This window comes from Hyla sarda, chromosome 4, assembly GCF_029499605.1.
Source record: "Hyla sarda isolate aHylSar1 chromosome 4, aHylSar1.hap1, whole genome shotgun sequence".
In the NCBI taxonomy this organism is placed as follows: domain Eukaryota; kingdom Metazoa; phylum Chordata; class Amphibia; order Anura; family Hylidae; genus Hyla; species Hyla sarda.
This window is the reverse complement of record NC_079192.1, coordinates 166,921,193-166,945,333: the sequence shown is the minus strand read 5'-3', so window position 1 is coordinate 166,945,333 and position 24,141 is coordinate 166,921,193. Positions and strand designations below refer to the sequence as shown.

The window sequence follows — 24,141 nt, the reverse complement described above, 5'->3', positions numbered from 1 at the left end:
AGTGTTATCAGGGCTCCACTGCTTCAGGCTGCTATGGTTTCCTGGAGCATTGGAGCGCTGATCGGATGGTGAGGAGGCAGGTAAGAGACCTCCCGCCATCCTATCATCTGATCGGGACCCCACATTTTTTTCCCGCGGATGTCCCGATCAGCTCCTCTGAGCTACTGACAATTGAATTTTCTTGTTTAAAATGCCGCACTTTGATTGCGCCATCAAAGGGGTTAATGCCAGATATCGGCCTGGTTAGCGAGGTACAGCACTAGCCGTGTCCACCAGGTAAGCTACACGCTCAGCTTCCAAGAGCACTTTATATCACAGGACGTACATATCAGTCATACGTCCATAAGATGTTAAAAGATGAGGATAAAAAAAAAACTAAAATAAAAAATTGGACTTGTCCTTAAAGTCAAAACGTGCTGTGTCCTTAATAAGAACTAAGGGTATGCAGACTTACAGGGCCAATTACATTTTTGTTATGTTTTGTTCTATGATTGTGCCATTCCGCTATAACCTACAGTTAAACATGAATCCAATTAAAAACAAAAAGAAATGTGTTTTGCCTGCTCACTCACCTTTTACATATACCAATTTTCTTATTTGAGCACAACTGTAAGGCTCTGTTCACACAAACACATTTTCATATGAATTTCACTTCAGAATCCAGGTCCCATGGTTTTCAATAGGAATTAAAGTGGGATTTTAAATCCAAGCCATAGCCTGGATGTGGATTAGCTATAATCAATAGCACAGAGGCTGAAAATCAAAGGGTATGTCTACAGAAAAATCCAAAGCATGGACATGCAGTAGTCTGCAGAGATCTCTGATAACTGGTTAGACTACAATAAAATAAAATAAATAAATAGAAACTAATCACCAATCTCACTGACCTCTGTGCTCCATCAAGAGCTTAACAAATAGAAAAAGTGTAAAATGAGACAGCGTTTTACATGTTATAATGATGCTGGGAACATTAGCCTTGATCTGTTTTGTGGCCCTATAACCTGGAAACAAAGTTGTAAAAGGAAATTTATGATTGACAAAACAGGACATGCACCATGGCAATCTGAAACACAAAGCAGATTAAGCAATAGAAAAATACACTATATGGAGAAAAGTATTGGAACCCAACTCTTAAAGGAAAACTGACAGCAAGGTCCCCCACACTTACCAGACTATACAGGTAGGTAGTGCAGGTGACCCTGTTTCTAACGCTTCTAACAGTGCAGCTGTTCCAGACATATTCATCTTGTTGTTAATGCGGTACTTTCTTTCCATGTGCAATACTGCTGTATGTGCAATGATATCCCGGCCGAGCGAGTGGAGAAAAAGCATTGCACATACAGCAGCAGCCCGCTTTCATTGCACTTAAGAACAAATTACCAAATCAACAATAAGATGAATATCTCTTGAACAGCTGCACCATGTTTCACTTGGTAAAAAGCGTTTGAAACAAGGTCAACTGCACTATGTACCTGTATATTCAGGTTATTGCCGGTAACACTGCGGCTGAACTTGACAGTTCCCCTTTAATCATAGAATTAATACCTTTAATTCAGTCTCAATGCCACAGATTTATACAATCCAGCACTTACTAATACAGTCGCCTTTACAAACATTTTTTTGAGAAAAAATGGCTTGTTCTAAACAGCTCACGGAACTCAAGTGTGGTGCTGGTAATAGGATGCCATCACTGCAGCAAGTCAGTTTGTTCTTTCTTCCTTCCTAGATCTTCAATGATCATCTGTAAACATTTAGGAACCACAGCATCTCAGCCACATGGAGTCCAAGTAGAGTTACAGAACGGGGTCGCTGAGTGCAGCTTAGCACTTTAGCATAAAAAGACATTTTGGACGACAATTGTATGCTTCTAGCTGGGAACAGTTTGGGTTCAGTCCTTTTTTGCTCCAGCATAACTATACCCTATGGCACAAAGTAAGGTCCATAAAGGCATAGATGAGGTTGAGTTTGGTGTGGAAGGGCTTGACTGGCCCACACAGTCAAGCCCTGACTTCAACTCCATCCAACACCTTTGGGATTAACTACAGCACAGATTGTGAGTGAGGCCCTCTTGTCTAACTTCACAAAAGTTCTGAAGGAATGGGCAAAAATTCCAAAATCAAGCAGTTTACCATACATCTCATGGCCAGTGACATGGACAATAATAGGACATCCTTTACAATGAGTGGTATTGGCAGCTGAGCCACATTCATTACTATCAATCAGATGGATAAAACAAACACGGAGCTGTGCATTCCTCATACAGGGCAACAGCATAATGTCCACTAAGCAGCCATGAAACTCACACACTATATTATGGGATAACAAAAATAATAATTGTGCAATCAAATGTTTATTTCTACAGGTCAGTTGCTGTGTTGCCAAACAGTTGAGAGAGAATGTAGCACAGGCAGGGTGACTGACTGCAATGCTCTAAACTACAGGCATTGATGCACTACAGTCCTATGTTGGGAGAAGACATAGCTGTAGATTATGAAATTTTCCAAGGAAAACAAGAACAGCAGCAATATTAAAAAACATTTTTTTCAACATCAATCCCATCACTGACCCGAAAGCGTGGAATATGTAGAGATTTTGGTCTAGTTTTGGAGCAGTAGGAATCATATATGGCTCAATCTGCTACAAACTCCCATTGCACCGCAAGTCATTTTGAGTAAATCTTTGAGGACATTTTCACAACATAACTTACCTAAAAAAATGTTTTATACATTTCAACAAAAAATGAAGAGGTACAAGACGTGAGTGTCAATAGATAGAAACAAACAGTAAAGCTTTAACCACAAAAAGTGGTTACAAAGTGTGACAAAAATGGAGGTATCCATCAAGTATGATCTAAGTATTTGACGTTATATTTTTCTTCCAAGAGGAAACGGTCTTTTAAGGAGGAACAGAAAATAGCTGTTTCCTGTTCAACAGGGTCTACTAGTCCTCAGTCAGGCCTACTTGCATGTGCTCTACAAGATCTGCTGCTGATCAAAGCAAAATGTATTTATTCTACACTTGCGTTTAATGACCATGAATCTATGAATCATTTTACCACATATAGACTGTAAACTTTACATTTAAAGGCTACAGAGATTCAAAACTGCTGTCACAGCAAGTGTTTTTTTACATCAATGTAATTGTTGGTAAATATATACAGCCCTATCATTCTATATGAACATAAAGTGTACTAACAAGAAAACACTATTTACCTGATAGCATTGGCATCAAACAAAAACATTTTCTTGTTCAATTAATTTTTTACTGAAAACCTCTTTTAATCCACCTAGGAAACTTGATCGCTTGTAGTTATTCTATAAAGTAAGCCACCTTTGGCTCTTCTTAGCTGCTGCTGGATACGCCAAACTACCATCCCACCTGTCATAGTAAGTCAAATGTCGTACTATACTTTGAATAAGGGAACCTGTCTTCTCTTTCATGTTGAACCATGAGACATATGGTGGTACCTGGTTGCTTCTCCCTGAAAGATTGGTGAAGCAGTCCCCAAGGACTCATGGCTTGGGTAGCATGAAAGCTATGACAAATTCCATTTAATATATGGGAGGCTTCTCTTGACGTCCCTGCTACAAATAGAGGGTACAGTGAAATGTTCATAGCAAGAGGACCCATCAGCCACTTAAGGAAGCTCTCCCAGCTATGGCCTGTTAGTCACCTTGGGTATATACATTGTATTGTATTTAATTCTATTGTGTATTTATTAGTGAGTTATCAGCTTCATTCCAACTAATCTAATCTACACTCAGACTTATTGAAACTAGCAGTGTGCATTTGCTCTGCTTATTCCAATGAGAGCATTTACTTGGTTCTCATTGGAATGAATCGAGAAAATGACTTTCTCTGCAGATATAACTCACTAAGTTCTAGAGACTCTTAGCAGTGGTTCATGGCTGGAACAGAGAAGATAACCAGCTCAAAAAGGCACAGGTAAATAATGAACATACTTCCTGATGGTGACCAATGGGCTACAGAATACATTTTTAGGAAGCTGCAGCATTTTTAGTTTACTTACATGATGACTGATTAGGATACCTGCACAGTATTACTGAAAATACATGGGGAGGTGTTTAAAAGGGTACTCTGGTTATATTTTTATTTTTTTAAATCAACAGATTACCAGAAAGTTCAACAGATTTGTAAATTACTTCTATTGAAAAAAAATCTTAATTCTTCCAGTACTTATGAGCTGTTGTATGCTGTCTGACCACAGTGCTCTCTGCTGACACCTCTGTCCATGTCAGGAACTGTCCAGAGCAGGAACAAATCCCCACAGCAAACCTATCCTGCTCTGGACAGTTCCTGACAAGGACAGAGGTGTCAGGAGAGAGCAATATGGTCAGTCAGAAAATAAATTAGAAAAGGAAAGAACTTCCTCTGGAGCATACAGCAGCTGATAAGTACTGGAAGGATTAAGATTTTTCAATAGAAGTAATTTACAAAACTGTTGAACTTTCTGGCACCAGATGATTTAAAATAAAAAAAATAAAAAAGTTTTCCACTGGTGTACCCCTTTAAGGACACACAACCCCCATACTTATCAGGTCAGATTTAAACCCATGGCAAGGGCCTCACCCTTCAATGGTCACGTGATGCTTAATTTCTACACCAAGACATCCTAAACACATGGGAGTACACAAAAACATTTTCATTATTTTATTGAATAACTGTGTGGTTCTTGTAGAATAGAAATGCTCCATTCTTTTTGTCTGTGTCACAGCCAAAAAATATACATTATATATTTATATTAATAAACCCTCCCAAGAAATTCCCACTAGTTTAAAGGTTTTTATTTTTTTTCTTTCTTTTTAACAGAAAGCCCTAAATTATCAATTTGTATAGTTAATAAGAAAATATATGTTGAAGTTAAATGAAAAATATACAAAAGAAATGTTAACAGATGCAGGTGTGTCCTTAAGTGCTGGGACATAACTGTCCTTATCTGGGTTATCTCTCGCCTATTAAACCACTCTCTGCAGGTATAGCCAACGTCTTCTGGCCGATTAGGTTGCGAGAAGAAATGTTGAATGTGTGTTTGTATATGAGGCACTAGGCTGTAATAGGGGAAAGATCCATCAACGCTCTGCACAGCAAAGCGTAACAGACCTGACTCAGCACTGATGGAATTAGCAGAGACTGACAGTATCAAGTAGATGTAGAAGCAAAATTGAGATTGTAATAGGGTCTCTAAAAGGCAAGAGGTATTTTATATATATATTTTTTTTAAATGGCAGAAGAGAAGTAGCATAGTTCGGACTGTAATTCTGTTCCACAGCAGTTAGGATATAACCTTGGCTTCTGGTAGAAATGCTTCCCAGTACTTGGCGAGCTAAAAAAATTGAGAAAAATGTAATGAAATGTGGTCTGGTAAAACAAAACAATAAAAAAAGCACATATAATGCAGTAGGTGTCTGAATCTTCTGCTTAGATGCATGGCAACAACATGATTTAAACTGGTTTGGTGCCTTTTTCTACTGAGGAGTTTTGGAATGAATGCATTAGACAATTACAGGCAGTGGAATAGGCTGGCCACAACCTTAAAAAACAACAGTAAAACTAAAAGTATCAGCTTACTTCCAGTTGTGCTTTCTGTATGACACCTGCAATCCTCTAATGTGTAAACCTCATTATTCCATAGTTACAAAATGCACTTCCTGTTCCTTATATAGCACCAACATATCGCAGTGCTGTACCGTTTCTAGTTACTCATATCAATCCCCAACAGGCATCACACTCTCATTTCCCTGTATCGTATAAATATATACAGACTAGGGAAAATTTCAAAGGGAAACAATTGGCTTACCAATCAAGTTTTTTTTTCTCTTTCTTTCTTGCATTTCCTCCATAAGACAGGTGATAATTCTTGCCAAGCCATGAAACAAACTTTAGCAATACCTTCCCTTCCTTAAAAGGGTTATCCAGGATTGAAAAAAAAATAAAAATAAAATAGCTGCCTCTTCCAAAATCAGCATCACAACAGTCCTCGGGTTATGTGTGGTATAAAACTCTGCTACATTCATTTCAATGGACCTGCACTGCAATACCACAAACAAACAAGGGTGGTGTTGTTTCTGGAAGAAATCTGTTGTGTTTTGCTAATCCTGCATGACCCCTCTAAGGTTAGAGCTACATGGAGACTTCTATTGCTTTCAGCAGCACACTCTGTTTACATGGGAAATGTCCTGATGACAAATAATGAATTCATAGGGCTGCAAAATTTGTTTGTCTGCTGATCGCTGGGTCTTTTACTCAAGGCAATATTAGGCCTCTAAGGCTAAAAATTGTCCTTTTGCAAAGGGCCATAAGCTCCATGGCTGTCCCTGAAACATGCCAGAGGCTCACTGACATACTGCCACAAATAAAAGAATCGTGCAGAAATATTATCAACTCCACAGTGTAATGAATACATATGTAAATATACATCTTATCACATAGTAGTATATATCTAAGATAATAGTAGCACATTATATGAGGAGGCATGTCACTTACTTTGTGCTGTGAATTCAATAGTGTTTCCAAGTATTTCACTATGTGACTTTTAAAATCCTTGGATTTCTCTTTCTAGAAAATAAACAGTTTAAAAGTTTGATTACTTGGCTTTTTACTTATTTTTGGTTAAAAGACTCACTAGACCTCATGTATTAAAAAAAATTCCAGCTACAACAGTATAAATATTTGTTGTCTTTTGTAGCGATAAAAACATGATCTTTAGTCATTTCTTATTTCTATATGCAGTCTTCAATCCTGAATACTAACGTAATTAAGCAGCAGAATATAGGTAAACTTGGTGTGAAGGTTTTAATGATGACTATATTTGCTAGCACCAGCTTTACCATAAGCAGATATAACTGGAAAATGACCAAAGAGAATTGTTTAACAAATAAAGAAATACAGCAGGTATAGTGTCTCAAGTTGTAGGTTTTAAAAGATGAGTGAAGGTTGGATCCCGCCCACATTCATAGTGCCCCCTTAGAGCACACCTCACAGTAGTAATATCCCCTTACCGCCCCCTACAGAAATAGTGTCTTATTAGAGCAGTCCTCAAGTGCCCCTTTAGTGGGGTCTCTATACACCAATGTATCACTTCACTGTGTAAATTCCCCATCCCTTGCATTCCCCCCTAACTAAGCTCTGGAGGGTTTTGAGCTTGTGTTCTTAGCTGGAGTAGGAGCTCATATTCAAGCATCTTCCTTACATGTATTTGTGTATCTGTGAAAAGTTCTAATTAAAAGAAAAAGTGTGCATGATGGACAGGTAGGTATCATTTTACCAATAAGTACCTCAAATCTTGTGACCTCCTTTCGAACAGTCACAGAAATCCTTTCAAAATCCCTCTCGTACTGTGTGACTCTGGACTCCCACTAAGAGAAAACAAATGATAGAAATGGATTATTCAGCAATAATAATTAGTGAGCTTTAGCAGAGATCTCTTTGCAGCAGGGCATCTGTATTTAGCGATACAGAAGTGACCAGACTATAACAGACTACAAAAGGCTTATGCACAACACTAGATGGTGACTTATTTTAGTAGTTTGCTTATTCTTGTCTTTAATATTCACACAAATTAACAGTAATACTAAACAAAGCCCACAGACAAAATCAGTGCTTGCTTTGGTTTAGAAAATTAATCCTCATTCTTTACAAAGAGGTTGTCAAACAACCATAATATATAATTCAGGTTCTGATCAACAAATCCAAGAAGCTGTTGTACATTTTAGGGTAGGGTTCATTGTAAAACATTTTACGGTATGCCTGCATTCTGATTTTACTAAGAATGTAATAGCCCTTACAAGTGTTTTAAACCAAGTCAAACGTGATACTGAGTATACTGAAAACATTTAAAGTGTACCTGTCAGATCCCACAAAAAAATAAATATGTTACTTAGTATCTAATCCTGACCATGTATATCAAATTTTTATGCCTTTCACCTATATTTATTATAAAAACACCACTTTGTGTCTGCTGATTCAGCCTTGACCATGAGTCATCGCCTGTCCATGACTCATGGACAAGCCTGATGCTGCTGCAGGACTGGTTAGTGTTCCAGTAGTTATGGGGACCCCTAGTGGTGGGACTTTCAGGTGCAGTTTTCCTTCTCAAATATTCAAAAGTTTTTAAACAACCATATTATAAAAGGTCTTTAATTTTTATCAGTCACAACATGTAAAGTTTTTGGATCTGACAGTGCCCATTTAATTTTCATTAACGTTTAAGCATATACACTGCTATTTTAACAATGCCACAATGTATACAAATGCATTCTGACAATACATCCATACTCTAAGCACCTATTGGGTAAATATTTGTTCTAGTATTCTGTAAAATTAAACTCAATGGATTTGGCAACCACAAAGTTTTGGCATAGATTGTTTCTAAGAGAGGAAAACACTTAAAAAACAGACCCAAAAATGCACATGTGAAAGCACCTTTACACCTGACAACACGCCTATCAGCACGAAGTCTGAGAAGCTAGGTACAACTAGACCACCTTTTATGGATCTAATGTGTGTTTTGCCTGGATGGTCTCCAGAACCCAAAGCATTTTCAGAGACGTAATTATGTGTCTCACAAAAATATCTTTCAGTCTGGTGTGGGCTAAACTTCAAAGAGCTACCAAGCTCTTTCAACATCTGTATTCCCTAGCTCTCTGGACTAAAACACAGTGGCTATAACCAGCCTTCTGTTATTTTCGTAGCATGGGGTTTAATGTTATTTTAACATTTACAATGATTGTGGGAGTTTATATCTAGTAAAACCTCCATATCCACACAATGTGTTTATTTCATGATCCAATTACAATCTCAAAATAAAAAAAATTCTTCATGAGCCAACTAAGGTGTTTATAAAGGTATTTCTTTATTTTTACCGTTAGTCTTTTAGCCTCCCAATTTCTTTCAAAATTCCAAAATGTTGTTTTATCCTAGTATTTGGTAGAGGCATTATGCCATTACCCATTCTCAACGGCTACAGGAGCAATACAAGGTTTGCCCCCTACTTCGAACTTAAAGGAGATCTCATGCGATAAAAGCTAAAAAATTTACTTATCCCCTATCAACAGGATAAAGGATAAGTAGCCGATTGCAGGGGGTCAGAGCTCTAGGGCCCTGCGCTCAGTGAGGAACGTGTGCTGCCGCCAGCCCATGCTCCTTTCATTTCTATAGGAGCTCTGAAAGGACCAGAGTACAGCACTCGGGCATCATTCATACTCATAGAAATGAATGGAGCTTGTGCTTTTTACCAGAAGACGACATGCACTCCTCACTGAGAGTGCCAGGGTCCCGTACCGGTGATTTTGAGGTGCCCCAGATAGAGCTGGTCGGTATGACAAAAAATGTGTATCACGGTATTTTTGTAACTAATGGCGGTTCCACGGTATATAACAGTATTTCTCCCCCCCCTCCCAGCGCGGTTCTGCTTCTCCCCCCCCCCAATTAATTATCAGCCCAGCGCTGCACTGTCCCCATCGGGGAACTAATCACATGTCACCCGCAAGCGCTGCTTTCCTCGTCCTCCTGTTTGTCACCTACTCCTGTTGGTCCGGTACCGGCCTCCCCTGCTTCCAGGGGACGGGAACGTCGGAGAGCCGTCAGCCTATCACCGGCCGCAGCGATGTTCCGCTTTGGCCGGTGATAGGTTCAGCGCACTGTGATGTAAGAAGCCGGCTTCTTACACGACAGTGCGCTCAACCTATCACCGGCCGAGGCGGAACATCGCTGCTGACGGTGATAGGCTGACTCTGCTACATACACACAATCACACACTTAGGTCTGCTACATACACACAACACACTCAGGTCTGCTACATATACACACACACAGCTCTGCTACACACACACACACAGCTCTGCTACATACACACACACACACAGCTCTGCTACATACACACACACACACAGCTCTGCTACATACACACACACACACACACACACACACAGCTCTGCTACATACACACACACACACACACAGCTCTGCTACATACACACACACAGCTCTGCTACATACACGCACACAGCACTGCTACATACACGCACACTCAGCTCTGCTACATACACGCGCACTCAGCTCTGCTACATACACGCGCACTCAGCTCTGCTACATACACGCGCACTCAGCTCTGCTACATACACGCGCACTCAGCTCTGCTACATACACGCGCACTCAGCTCTGCTACATACACGCGCACTCAGCTCTGCTACATACACGCGCACTCAGCTCTGCTACAGACACGCGCACTCAGCTCTGCTACAGACACGCGCACTCAGCTCTGCTACAGACACGCGCACACAGCTCTGCTACAGACACGCGCACACAGCTCTGCTACAGACACGCGCACACAGCTCTGCTACAGACACGCGCACACAGCTCTGCTACAGACACGCGCACACAGCTCTGCTACAGACACGCGCACACAGCTCTGCTACAGACACGCGCACACAGCTCTGCTACAGACACGCGCACACACAGCTCTGCTACAGACACGCGCACACACAGCTCTGCTACATACACACAGCTCTGCTACATACACACAGCTCTGCTACATACACACAGCTCTGCTACATACACACAGCTCTGCTACATACACACAGCTCTGCCACACACACAGCTCTGCTACATACACACACACACACAGCTCTGCTACATACACACACACACACAGCTCTGCTACATACACACACACACACAGCTCTGCTACATACACACACACACACAGCTCTGCTACATACACACACACACACAGCTCTGCTACATACACACACACAGCTCTGCTACATACACACACACACAGCTCTGCTACATACACACACACACAGCTCTGCTACATACACACACAGCTCTGCTACATACACACACACACAGCTCTGCTACATACACACACACACAGCTCTGCTACATACACACACACACACAGCTCTGCTACATACACACACACACAGCTCTGCTACATACACACACACACACAGCTCTGCTACATACACACACACACACAGCTCTGCTACATACACACACACAGAGCTCTGCTACACACACACACACACAGCTCTGCTACACACACACACACAGCTCTGCTACACACACACACACAGCTCTGCTACACACACACACACACAGCTCTGCTACATACACACACACAGCTCTGCTACATACACACACAGCTCTGCTACACACACAGCTCTGCTACACACACAGCTCTGCTACACACACACACACAGCTCTGCTACACACACACACACAGCTCTGCTACATACACACACACACAGCTCTGCTACATACATACACACACAGCTCTGCTACATACATACACACACACAGCTCTGCTACATACACACACACAGCTCTGCTACATACACACACACACAGCTCTGCTACATACATACACACACACAGCTCTGCTACATACACACACACACAGCTCTGCTACATACACACACACACAGCTCTGCTACATACACACACACACAGCTCTGCTACATACACACACACACACAGCTCTGCTACATACACACACACACACAGCTCTGCTACATACACACACACACAGCTCTGCTACATACACACACACACACAGCTCTGCTACATACACACACACACACAGAGCTCTGCTACACACACACACACACAGCTCTGCTACACACACACACACAGCTCTGCTACATACACACACACACAGCTCTGCTACAGACACGCGCACTCAGCTCTGCTACAGACACGCGCACACAGCTCTGCTACAGACACGCGCACACAGCTCTGCTACAGACACGCGCACACAGCTCTGCTACAGACACGCGCACACAGCTCTGCTACAGACACGCGCACACACAGCTCTGCTACAGACACGCGCACACACAGCTCTGCTACATACACACAGCTCTGCTACATACACACAGCTCTGCTACATACACACAGCTCTGCCACACACACAGCTCTGCTACATACACACACACACACAGCTCTGCTACATACACACACACACACAGCTCTGCTACATACACACACACACACAGCTCTGCTACATACACACACACACAGCTCTGCTACATACACACACACACAGCTCTGCTACATACACACACACACACAGCTCTGCTACATACACACACACACACACACACAGCTCTGCTACATACACACACACACAGCTCTGCTACATACACACACACACAGCTCTGCTACATACACACACACACAGCTCTGCTACATACACACACACAGCTCTGCTACATACACACACACACAGCTCTGCTACATACACACACACACACAGCTCTGCTACATACACACACACACACAGCTCTGCTACATACACACACACACACACAGCTCTGCTACATACACACACACACACACAGCTCTGCTACATACACACACACACAGCACTGCTACATACACACACACACAGCACCATACACACACACACAGCACAGCTACAGACACACACTCAGCTCTGCTACAGACACACTCAGCTCTGCTACACGCACACACAGCACAGCTATAGACACGCACACACAGCACAGCTACATACACACACACAGCACAGCTACAGACACACACACACAGCACAGCTACAGACACACACACACAGCTCTGCTACAGACACACACAGCACTGCTACAGACACACACTCAGCTCTGCTACAGACACACACACAGCTCTGCTACAGACACACACACAGCTCTGCTACAGACACACACACAGCACTGCTACAGACACACACACACACACACTCAACTCTGCTACAGACACACACACACACACACTCAACTCTGCTACATACACACGCACACACTCAACTCTGCTACACCGCACACACTCAACTCTGCTACACCGCACACACTCAACTCTGCTACACCGCACACACTCAACTCTGCTACACCGCACACACTCAACTCTGCTACACCGCACACACTCAACTCTGCTACACCACACACACTCAACTCTGCTACACCACACACACTCAACTCTGCTACACCACACACACTCAACACTGCTACATACACACACACACACACACAAATATAGACCGGACAGCCATACCTCCTTCTCCCTCCCTGCGCATACAGTTGTATATTCTTAGCTGTACGGTCACCATGGTTATACTACACAGGTGCAATCTCCTGCACTCATCAAGAACAGCAGGGGCAGACACATGACAGTGCGCTCAACCTATCACCGGCTGAGGCGGAACATCGCTGTGGCCGGTGATAGGCAGACTGCTTTCAGTCGTTCCCGTCCCCAGGAAGCAGGTGATGCCAGTACCAGAACATCAAGAGGTGAGTTAAAGTTTATTTTGTTTATCTTTTGCAGCCCGGGCATAGGGATACAGCGTACTGTACAGAGTTCCAGCGCCGGCGGCCCGCAACAGACAGGAGGACGAGGAGGGCAGCGCTTGCAGGTGACATGTGATTAGTTCCACGATGGGGACAGCACAGCGCTGGGCTGATAATTAATTGGGGGGAAAAAGCAGAACAGCGCTAGCGGGTCACATATGATTAGTTCCCCGATGTGGGGACAGCGCAGCGCTGGGCTCATAATTAATTAAATCCCGAGGGGGAGGGGCCCAACCGGTATTAAGGTATGGGAAAAAATCATAACGTGCAGGACAAAAATTTCGGTATTCGGTATGAACCGGTATACCCCCCAGCACTAGCCCCAGAACTCTGACCCCCTGCGATCTTCTACTTACTAAGTTTTTGTTGGAGTACTCCTTCAAATACAGCAGCAAGGATCTGCACATACTTAAAAGCTTATTCACAATTGGACATTTATGCCATATCCACAGGATATGCACCGTAGTATCCATCCACAAGACATGTCATACATGAGGTCCCATCTCCCTCTTGGACTGAGGACGCCAGCCCACTATAGCCTTCATGTGGCCACCAGAGGTGGTCTGAAAGCCTCAGACAGACATATCCAGCACACAATCACCTCAGAGATTTCATCCTTTGCTTGCTGTAATTTATCTGGCTTGTTTGCCCACAACAGACGTGCTTCGTTCTCCCTCTTTTTCTGTAAGGTTGACTGGGCATCCTGCCAACGCTGCCAGGACTTCATGCGTTGGTCAAACGCACCCTGTAGTAGACATGATGAATTAGTTGAAGTAGTAAAGCATTGACTGTACTACACAATAAGTTTGCATATCTATCTTGCCCAAATATGAATATATTCTAATAAATAGCAACTAAAATACACAGAAGGAATGGATTAAAATGCTATCTTACTTGACATTTCTAAACTACAGCCTTTACTTAACCTGCCAGTTACACATGAACACACACATCTTCTATAATAAAGGTGGCCATACTATGGGATTTCACATGGCCACTCCCTAAATGTCCTATCATTTATGGTAGATCTGTAAAGGTTGTCATCTTGGACAATATCAATTTAAATGACAAATCACTGATCAATGCATGTCATGGCCCTTGGTCTGGTCTGGTCTTGCCTCCATTTCTGGAGGGTGCAGATCTGCATTTGTCAACAACAACTTTCCAACTACAGCACGCAACAAAGAGGAAAATATTCAGCGCAGCCTGTTATTGCACAGATATCTTTCCATCACTTAGCATTCATCAAATTCGAGTCATGAAAACTTGCTGATTGTTTTGATTGGCAAAAATTGGTCTAAAATGGCATTTTTGGTCTACCAAATCTCTAGTACTTGCCATGCACGGTGGGGCAGAGACATGGTGTGTAATAAGGACATATAATTTACACAATTAAATGTAAATGTTTTAACAGTTTGTATTCCCGCCTTGTATCTCAGCCTTGTGCAGCAAGACAGCACAGCAGTGACACACCTATCTGGCAAGCTGTGGTCTTTGCCAGCTTCTTATCACAGTAAGCCTTATTAGGGATTCTTTAATTCACAGAAAATAGCAAGCAAGTAGCCAAAGAGATTACTTAAAAAGCAAAAAACTATAAGCAGACATAGCACACATAGCAAAGTGTCAATATATTCTGAATACAATGAGTGATTCATAGGGGTATACATTTCCATAATGCAAGCTGGGTACTTATTGTTTTCATGCACCACTTAAAGACAGTACCATGCTCTGCTGACAACATGAGGCCTAAGGAATGTGCCTCAGATATAAGGTGACCATCAATAACTTTCTTTGATACTACTGACTAGAGACCCTAACAGTATTGTGTTCTAAACCTGTTGGGAGTCCATAACAGTTTCCTGCAGTACAGAGCCAGCCATATTACTGTGGTAATGTTATTTTATGGAAATTTCTAATCTGTAGGTTTATTGTACACCATTCTTGTGCTGCTGTATGAGGGTGCCCACTTTCCTGATAAGAAGGTAAAAGGAGAGCATATTTGTAAGAAATCCCTGTACAGGTACAATTTTCATCCCTAAACTATCTTAAAAAAGTTGGTTTTCTTTGAAGATGTCTATATGATATATGCAGACAACAAATATGTCACCAACACAGAAATTGAGTGACGCATTTTGCACATCTTTTCAGGGTGCTACATTTTTCATATGGTCTTGTGGTTGGCTAAGAGTACAGAAAACTAAATGTGCCAGACTTAATATGGCTCTTATTAAGTTATGTCCACTGACCCTGACTGCAGACAGGATACGAATATAGTCAGCCAGCAGCTCAGCCAGAAGGTAAAAGTCACTATTAGCTTGTTCCTGGTGTAGTTGTTCTATCTTCTCTTCTACTTCTGCTAGCTGGGAGAGGGCACGAGAAAGTGCAGTATTATCCTCTGAGCTCCCAAGCATAGCCAGGCTTTTGGCAAACTGAGCAGTATTCACAGCAAGTTCTGCCAAAGAAATCAGACAATAAATATTAAGAATTTCATCAATATATATGACAATACCATAAGAACTAGGTTTATAGGCATACCTATGTAAAAGTTTCCAAAACCCCTCTCTACCCTGTATAGTTGCACATTTGTCAATGTCCACATTTTGAATGAACAATGAGAATCCTATGACTCTGCATTCACTCTACAGACAGAATAAAGAGGTAATGCCGAGCTCCAGCACCAATACCAGTGTATAAAAAATTGTCCAAGCACACTGTCCTGTCTGACTGAATAGGATACATGCATGATGCTCACTGGGTGTTGGACAGTTTACTTGGAATCCTAATCACCAGGCTGCAGCTGCATCTTTTCATGCACAATCGATCGGCCAGTAGAGTACGCTTGGACAACCTTTTTAACTCCTTCAAGACCAAGCAAAAACATTTTTTCAACTTTCGTTTGTCCTCTTTGCCAAAAAAGCCACAACTTTTTTTTCTCTCTTTTGTTTTTAAATTTACACCAGGGATGTGTAATTCCTATTGCCCGACGCCCGGGACATGTAGTACCGGGCGCCGGGCAGGTGAATTTTTCTGGCCCTTAGCCCGGCTTCAGGCAAGCAGGGCCGGACCTGACAAGCGCGGAGGTGCTCAGCAGTCTGTATGGAGCGGGCTCCAAACCATACTATGCAGCCCTCAACTCTATACTATGCAGCCCTCAGCCAATTTCAGTAGCCGGGGGGCGCTGCTAATAGCCAAGCCACAGCTGGCTATTAACCCTTTAGATCAGGGGTGGGCAATTATTTTTTCCATGGGGCCACATGAGAAACTAAAAATATTGTGGAGGGCCGGGTAGGTTTCCCCCCAGATTAGGAGCATAGTTTCCCCCCAGATTAGGAGCATAGTTTTCCCCCAGATTAGGCAGCATAGATGTCACCCAGATTAGGCAGCATAGTTTTCCCCCAGATTAGGCAGCATAGATGTCCCCCAGATTAGGCAGCATAGATGTCCCCCAGATTACCACAGTTTTCCCCCACATGAGGCAGCTCGCCCCGTACACTGTCTCACACATATAAACACACACATACACAAAGATACACATATAAACACACACATACACAAAGATACACATATAAACACACACATACACAAAGATACACATATAAACACACACATACACAAAGATACACATATAAACACACACATACACAAAGATACACATATAAACACACACATACACAAAGTTACACATATAAACACACACATACACAAAGATACACATATAAACACACACATACACAAAGATACACATATAAACACACACATACACAAAGATACACATATAAACACACACATACACAAAGATACACATATAAACACACACATACACAAAGATACACATATAAACACACACATACACAAAGATACACATATAAACACACACATACACAAAGATACACATATAAACACACACATACACAAAGATACACATATAAACACACACATACACATAGATACACATATAAACACACACATACACATAGATACACATAAACACACACAGACAACACAGACACATATAAACACACACACACACACACTCACTCGGCTGAAGTTTAGAGCTGAGGGGAAGGGGCGGAGCAGACAGGATACACGGCCTCTCCTCCTCATCTCCCTCCCCTCCTCTGCCTTCCGAGGTTCTACGACTGCACAGCAGAGAGGAGGCGGGGGAGGGGAGAGAGTGCACGCTCCCTTCTTCTGCCCATCAGCACTGTACGGGCTCTCCCTGTCACAGGCTGATGGTGCAGACCAGCGCATTGTATGGCTCGACAGTGAGCGTGGCCCGGTCAGAGCCAATCAAAGGGCCGTATGTGGCCCGCAGGCACGTACAATGCCCAGGTCTGCTTTAGATTGTCGCTGTCAAAGCTGAAAGTGGCATCTTAAAAGGGACATGTGAATGCTCCCTGGTTGGCTGGATCGCCGGAGGGCTTACCTCTGTTCCCTGCTGTCCCATGGCTCTGTCATTGATAGAGCCTGGCTGAACTAGGCTCTATCAATGGATCACAAAGCACACATCAATGGAGTTCAATAGAACTCAATTGATCTGTATGAGGAATCTAATTATTCCTCCTAAAAGTCTAAGTGTAAAAAATTAAATAAATAAAGTATTAATAAAAGTTTAAAAGACGCACATTAACCCCTTCCATGTTAAAAGTTAAAATCCCCACCTTTTCCTATATAAAACATGTAAACATAATAAACATATTTAGTATCACTGCGTGCGTAATTGTACAAACTATTAAAATCCCATACGGTAAATTACGTAAATGTAAAAAAAAAATAAAAAAAAATACCAAATCACAGAATTGCAATTTCTATCATATCCCAGAAAAAAAAGTTAAAAAGCGATTAAAAAGTCAGATCAGTACCAAAATGGTACCGATACAAAAAACTGATTATGGAGCAAAAAAAATTTGAGCCCTCATACAGCCTGGTATGCAATAATAATTTTTTTTGTTAAAGCTACAGGGGTCAAAAAATGGAAATTAAATTTTTTTGAAAAAGTTCAAACATGACGGAAACTATACAAATCTTGTATTGCTGTAATCAGGCCGGTCTAAAGTATCAAAACAACATGTCTCAACATATCTCAACCACAAGGTAAATGGTGTAGAAAAGAAAACCACCAAGTTAGCAAAATTATCCTTTACTATTTCAATTTCACTTCACTGATTATATATATATATTTTTTGTTTCAGAGAATATGTTATTGAAAAATTTAAAGGTATCATTATAGTACCGTACGTAGTTATGGCTATTATAGGGCGAGGAGGAAAAAAACGAGAGTGTAAAAGCAAAAATTGGCCCGGACAAGTGGATCGTCATGAGGGATAAGTAGATTTTGCTCCATTTTAGCCCCAAGGACAAGTAGTTTTTTATTAAATTTCCACATCCCTGTTACACACCCATGTAAGGGCTTGTTTTTGCGGGACCAATTGTACTTTGCAATGACTTCTTTTATTTTTTCATAACATATACGAAAAAATATTTGTGGGGTAAAATTAAAGACAAAAAAACCCCAAATTTTGCTAATTTGTTGTCTTGTTGTCGTTACTGACATGGAATCTTGATTCTTTAGGGTGGCATGTTTAAAAAAAAAAAATACCCAATTTGTATAGTTTGTCTTTTTTTCTTACTACTATTAAAAAATTAGAAACTTTTTACATATTTTGCCAAATACTGACCCATATATATATTATTATTATTTTTTTTTTTCGGTATGCCGGGCTGTGGGCTTAAGTTTTTATTGCCACTTTTTTGGTATTGCGCAAGCTTTTTAACAGTTTTTTTTTTTAATTACATTTTTTATGGGATGGGATGTGATAAAAAAAAAGGCAAAAAACAAAACATTTAATACCATTCACTGTGAAGTTTTGTTAATAGTTCAGACATTTCCACATCTGGGCAAAACCAAATATATATATGTTTATTTAAATTGAGTTTTAACCATTACAGCGAAAAACAAACATCGGTTGGACAGTCCCCCAACAGCTGGGATAAAGTTGCATAGCATAATAAAATAGTAAAATCACTATCATGCAAACTATATGGAATGCTAATGGTAAATGGTGGGTCCCAAAAAGAAGAAAAGGAACCAGGACCAAATAACAAATCTCACAAACTCCCCTCCCCTTCCCCCAAAACACTCATTCTTATCTTTAACTATTGGAGTAAAGACCTGATCCCTTTGTTAGAATGATCCAACGTCAGTGTCATGGAAACAGAATGAGTCAAATCAGACAGGTGTCATGGGGATTGAATAATGGCCCCACACAGGGCAGCAGGCATAGTAGAGAGTCAACTACATCCCCACTGCCTCAGGTAATTTGCAAGCGGCCTAAGGAGCCGGCCAAGCTCCTCGTCAGGTACCAGTTTATATCAGTAAATGGGCCCACTACCCATGTTATCTCAGTGTCAGTAAGGAAGGCTACCAAAAATGTCTAATTTTTTTAAAGAAGGCCATGCCCAATTTTCCTCTCGTTCTGGACACCTCAACCTGGTCCATAAACATGTAACATTTCAGTTGTTGTATTAATTCTAATTTGGTAGGCATGGCGAGTGATAGCTTAATATCGTCTGGTGTGATGTGAAGTAGTATTAGGAGACCGAACAAGTCAGTACAGAAATGCTGAGCTAATGGACAGCCAACTAGAACATCAGAGAATCTTTGCCTAACTTTCCCTCCCAATACCTATATAGGGAGGAGACTACCGCATTACTACCCTTCCGCCTTAGGTGTCTGTAGAGACAGGACAAAGTGTGAAAGGGGAGTTCTGAGGATAATAAGTCATCAAAGGACGTCTTCGATGTTTGTTTTTCTTTAGTTTACATTTTTTTATTTAAAAAAAAATGGAAAAGGGGGTGATTTAAAATTTTATTATGGAAGGGGTTAATTTATATAGGGATTGACACTATTGGGGAGTTTTCAGCAGTCATAGAGGCTCAGGTACGTGCTCCGTCTGCCAGAACAGAAGATTTTCTGGCTACCAGCCACAGCGATTGCCGCATGTCGGTTATTAGCGGCAGCCTCCAGTTACTGAGATCAGCTAGAGGTTGCTCAAGTCAGGAGCCTGCTCCATACACCCTTAGCTGCACCATGACGGATAAGACCAATCGCAAAGAAGTTAAAAGAATGTTTAGGGGAATTTTTGGGACATTTGGCACCAAAATGATAGGTACTCATTAAATTGACATGAGATTACATCCTCAAATTTAAAGGTATTATCTTGGAAGTTAATAATCTATCATTATGTCAGTGGGGGTCTGACTTTACACAGCCCCAGCTGCCGTTTCAAAGGGATACTGGGGTGACCTTTTACCAGAGGCAGCGTCATACTTTTGGCAGTAGCTATGGCTAGTATTATAGGTTACTACAGCAGACATAGTGGCTACTTTAAACAAATGACATGTGGGTGTGCAGAGAGTCAGACCCCCACTGATCTAAAATTGACAGCTTTTCTAAGGATGGGTTATCCATTTTTTTTAAGCCTGGGAAAATGTCTTAAAGGGGTACTCCGCTGCCACGCCCCTCGTGATGTCATGTTGGCCATAGACATGAATGGAGAGGGCGGGGCGTGGCCATGACGTCACGATCATGGCCTCTGGCTCCGAGCTTTGTGAACAAAATTTTCAGAACGCTGGAGCACGAGAGTAACCCTTTAAATTTTTTTTAGGTAAATTAAATGCAACAACAACACAATTATTTATGTGTGCAATAAAATACCTTTCCTGTGGTTTACTAGAGTCTCAACAACAGCATGAAGTTTGCGAAGATGTTGCTCTTCACATTCCACCTCTTGAAACTTGTCTTCAAACCACTAAACAGAAACAAACAAACAATAAATGACAGTATCTATGTATATAATCTTACAAGAAAGGTACTGGAAAATACATATAAGACCAATTGAATATAAATATTTACTCTGTTAATGACAGCTATGACAAACAAAAATTACGTTTGATTCAATTCTATCCAAGCTAAGTCAATTTACAACTTCATGAATTCATAGTTACATAGTTAGTATGGTTGAAAAAAAGACATACGTCCATCAAGTCCAACCAGGGGATTGAAGGATAGGGGTGTGGCGTGATATTGGGGAAGGGATGGGATTTTATATTTCTTCATAAGCATTAATGTTATTTTGTTCCAGGAATGTATCTAACCCTGTTTTAAAGCTGTTAATTTTTCCTGCTGAGACCAGCTCCTGAGGTAGACTGTTCCATAAGTTCACAGTTCTTATGGTAAAGAAGGCATGCGGGGGGGGGGGGGTTTAACCTGGAACAGTTTTTCTCCATATTTTTTGTATGGGCCATTAATATACTTATATACATTTATCATATCCCCCCTTAAAGTCTCTTCTCAAGACTAAACAATTCTAACTACTTTAATCGCTCCTCATAGCTAAGAGGTTCCATGCCCCATATTAGTTTAGTCGTGCATCTCTTCACCCTTTCCAGCTCCACAGTGTCCCTTTTATGGACTGGTGCCCAAAACTGAACAGCATATTCCAGGTGAGGCCGTACCAATGCTTTATAAAGGGGGAGTATTATGTCCCAAATTCGAATTTTAAGCCTTTGTAAAAAGGCAACACAGACAAAGGCAGTAACTTCAAAATCACAATTACTGCACCCAGAACAAGCAGAATCCTTTCTCACTGTTCATTACTCTGAACAGTCATTAACCCCTTCATGACCCAGCGATTTTTTTTTTTGGCTCACTTTTCTTTGCTCCTCACATTCTACGACCCACATACATTTTTATTTTTCCACTGACAAAGTTGTATTAGGGCTTTTTTTTTGTGGGCCAAGTTGTACTTTTCATTGGCACACTTTGTTTTATCATATAATGTATTACAGAGCCAGAAAAAAAAAAATATATATATATATATGTAAGGAAAAATGTAAAAAAATATTCAATTGCACAATTTTGTGGGGCAATAATTTCTTTATACTATTGATCAGTATGATTCCAATTATACCAAATTTGGGTATTTTATTTTTCATTTTAAAAAGGTAAAAAAAAAAATGAAAAACTTGAAAAAAAAATTAAAAAAAGTTTGTTTAATGCCATGCTCTGACCCCTACAGCTTCTTTAATTTTCCACCTACGGAGCTATGTTAGGGTTTATTTTTTGCAGCATGAGCTGTAGATTTTTTTAAAATTTTTTATAGAAAAGGTAACAACCATCAGCCACGCAGTCACACATAAAATATCTGCACATAAAAAGATATAACTGTTCACTACAATAGAGGCATTGGTAGGCAGACAAATCGGTCTGTCAAGGAGTCATAGGACTACACGGTCCGAACAAATAGTAAACTGTAGTAATCGTAACAATGTAACAAGCATAAGGTGATTGCCAGCGAATAGCAGCTTACACCATAGGTAGCAAAAGGTCCCAGCATCACTCCATTGTGATCAAAAATGAATACATAAATGAAAGGTGAAGGCTAAAAAGAAAAAGAAGCAGACAGGCACTGACATAGGTATATTTCAAATACAGAGGAGTGTCATAATAAAGAAGAGTAAGCCAAAATAAGATATAACAAAATAAGATAACATAGGGGCCCCGCCCCCAACTATCTTAACCTGTTCAGAACGCCGGGCGTATGCATACGCCCTGCATCCCGAGTTCTTAAGGACGTGGGGTGTATGCATACTCACGTGGGAATTCCGGTCCCCGCCGCTAGCCGGTTGGGGACCGGATCGGGATGCCTGCTGAAATCATTCAGCAGGCACCCCGAAACATCGCCCAGGGGGGTCCTGAGACCCCCCAATGTCGGCAATCGCAGAAAACCGCATGTCAATTCAGACATGCGATTTTCTGCTATTCCAGGCTGATCGGGTCTCTGGTGACCCGATCACCCGGGAAAATAGCGATGATCGGAGCTGTCAGGGACAGCCCCGATCATCTTGAGGGCTAGCAGTGAGGTCGCAGAGCTGCGATCTCCTCCTATCCCCTGCCATTGGTCAGAGCAGGACAGTGGGTTGGACCATGGCAACCCCCTGTTCTGCCCTCCCTTGGATGTCGAGGGGATCGTGGGAAGAAGATGGAGGCCGGTCCCTGCAGGAGAAGATGCCTGGAGATCCCCGATCGTCGCTGGAGACTGCTGGATCCTGGGTCAGGTAGGGAAACTACAGTGGGGGGGGGGGGGGGGGGGGGTCTGGGGGGAATTGAAAGTGAAAGTAAAGTGATCTTTACTGTGGCAACCACTAGGAAGGCCAAACTGCAACTGGGCATGCTGGGAGTTGTAGTTTTGCAACATCTGGAGGGTCACAGTTTGGAGACCACTGTTACAGTGGTGCCAAAACGGTAGCCTTCCAGATGTTGCCAAACTACAAATCTCAGCATGCCTGGACTGCCCAGGCATGCTGCGAGTTGTAGTTCTGTAACATCTGTCCCTTCAGATTTAGCAATTTTCATGACATTTTTGAAAATTGCTGCTCTACTTTGAAGCCCTCTAATTTTTTCAAAAAGCAAAAATATGTCCATTTTATGATGCCAACATAAAGTGGACATATTGTATTTGTGAATAAAAATTACATTTATTGTGAATATCCATTTTCCTTACAAGTAGGGAGCTTCAAAGTTAGAAAAATGCTAAATTTTCATGAAATTTGGGGATTTTTCACCAAAAAAGGATGCAAGTAACGCCAAAAATTTAACACCAAAATAAAGTCGAATATGTCACGAAAAAACGATTTCAGAATCAGAATATTCGTTAAAAGCGTTTTCGCGTTATTAATTCGTAAAGCGACGGTGGTCTGAATTGCGAAAAAGTCCTTAAGGTGAAAAAGGGCTGCGTCC

The 24,141-nt window shown here is 41.5% G+C and overlaps 1 protein-coding gene across 1 annotated transcript in view; it reads right to left on the bottom strand.

Moving 5' to 3' along the window:
- Positions 1 to 4,454: 4,454 nt before the first annotated feature.
- Positions 4,455 to 24,141, bottom strand: part of SNX1 (sorting nexin 1) — a 64,819-nt gene continuing 45,132 nt past the window's right edge. The window contains exons 10-15 of the mRNA XM_056572634.1: positions 21,058 to 21,151; positions 15,587 to 15,792; positions 13,942 to 14,085; positions 7,296 to 7,376; positions 6,505 to 6,576; positions 4,455 to 5,344 (exon numbers count right to left, since the gene is read on the bottom strand). Of these exons, the coding sequence (XP_056428609.1) occupies positions 5,294 to 5,344; positions 6,505 to 6,576; positions 7,296 to 7,376; positions 13,942 to 14,085; positions 15,587 to 15,792; positions 21,058 to 21,151 (648 nt within the window). The 3' untranslated portion in view covers positions 4,455 to 5,293. The remainder of the gene's footprint in view (positions 5,345 to 6,504; positions 6,577 to 7,295; positions 7,377 to 13,941; positions 14,086 to 15,586; positions 15,793 to 21,057; positions 21,152 to 24,141) is intronic.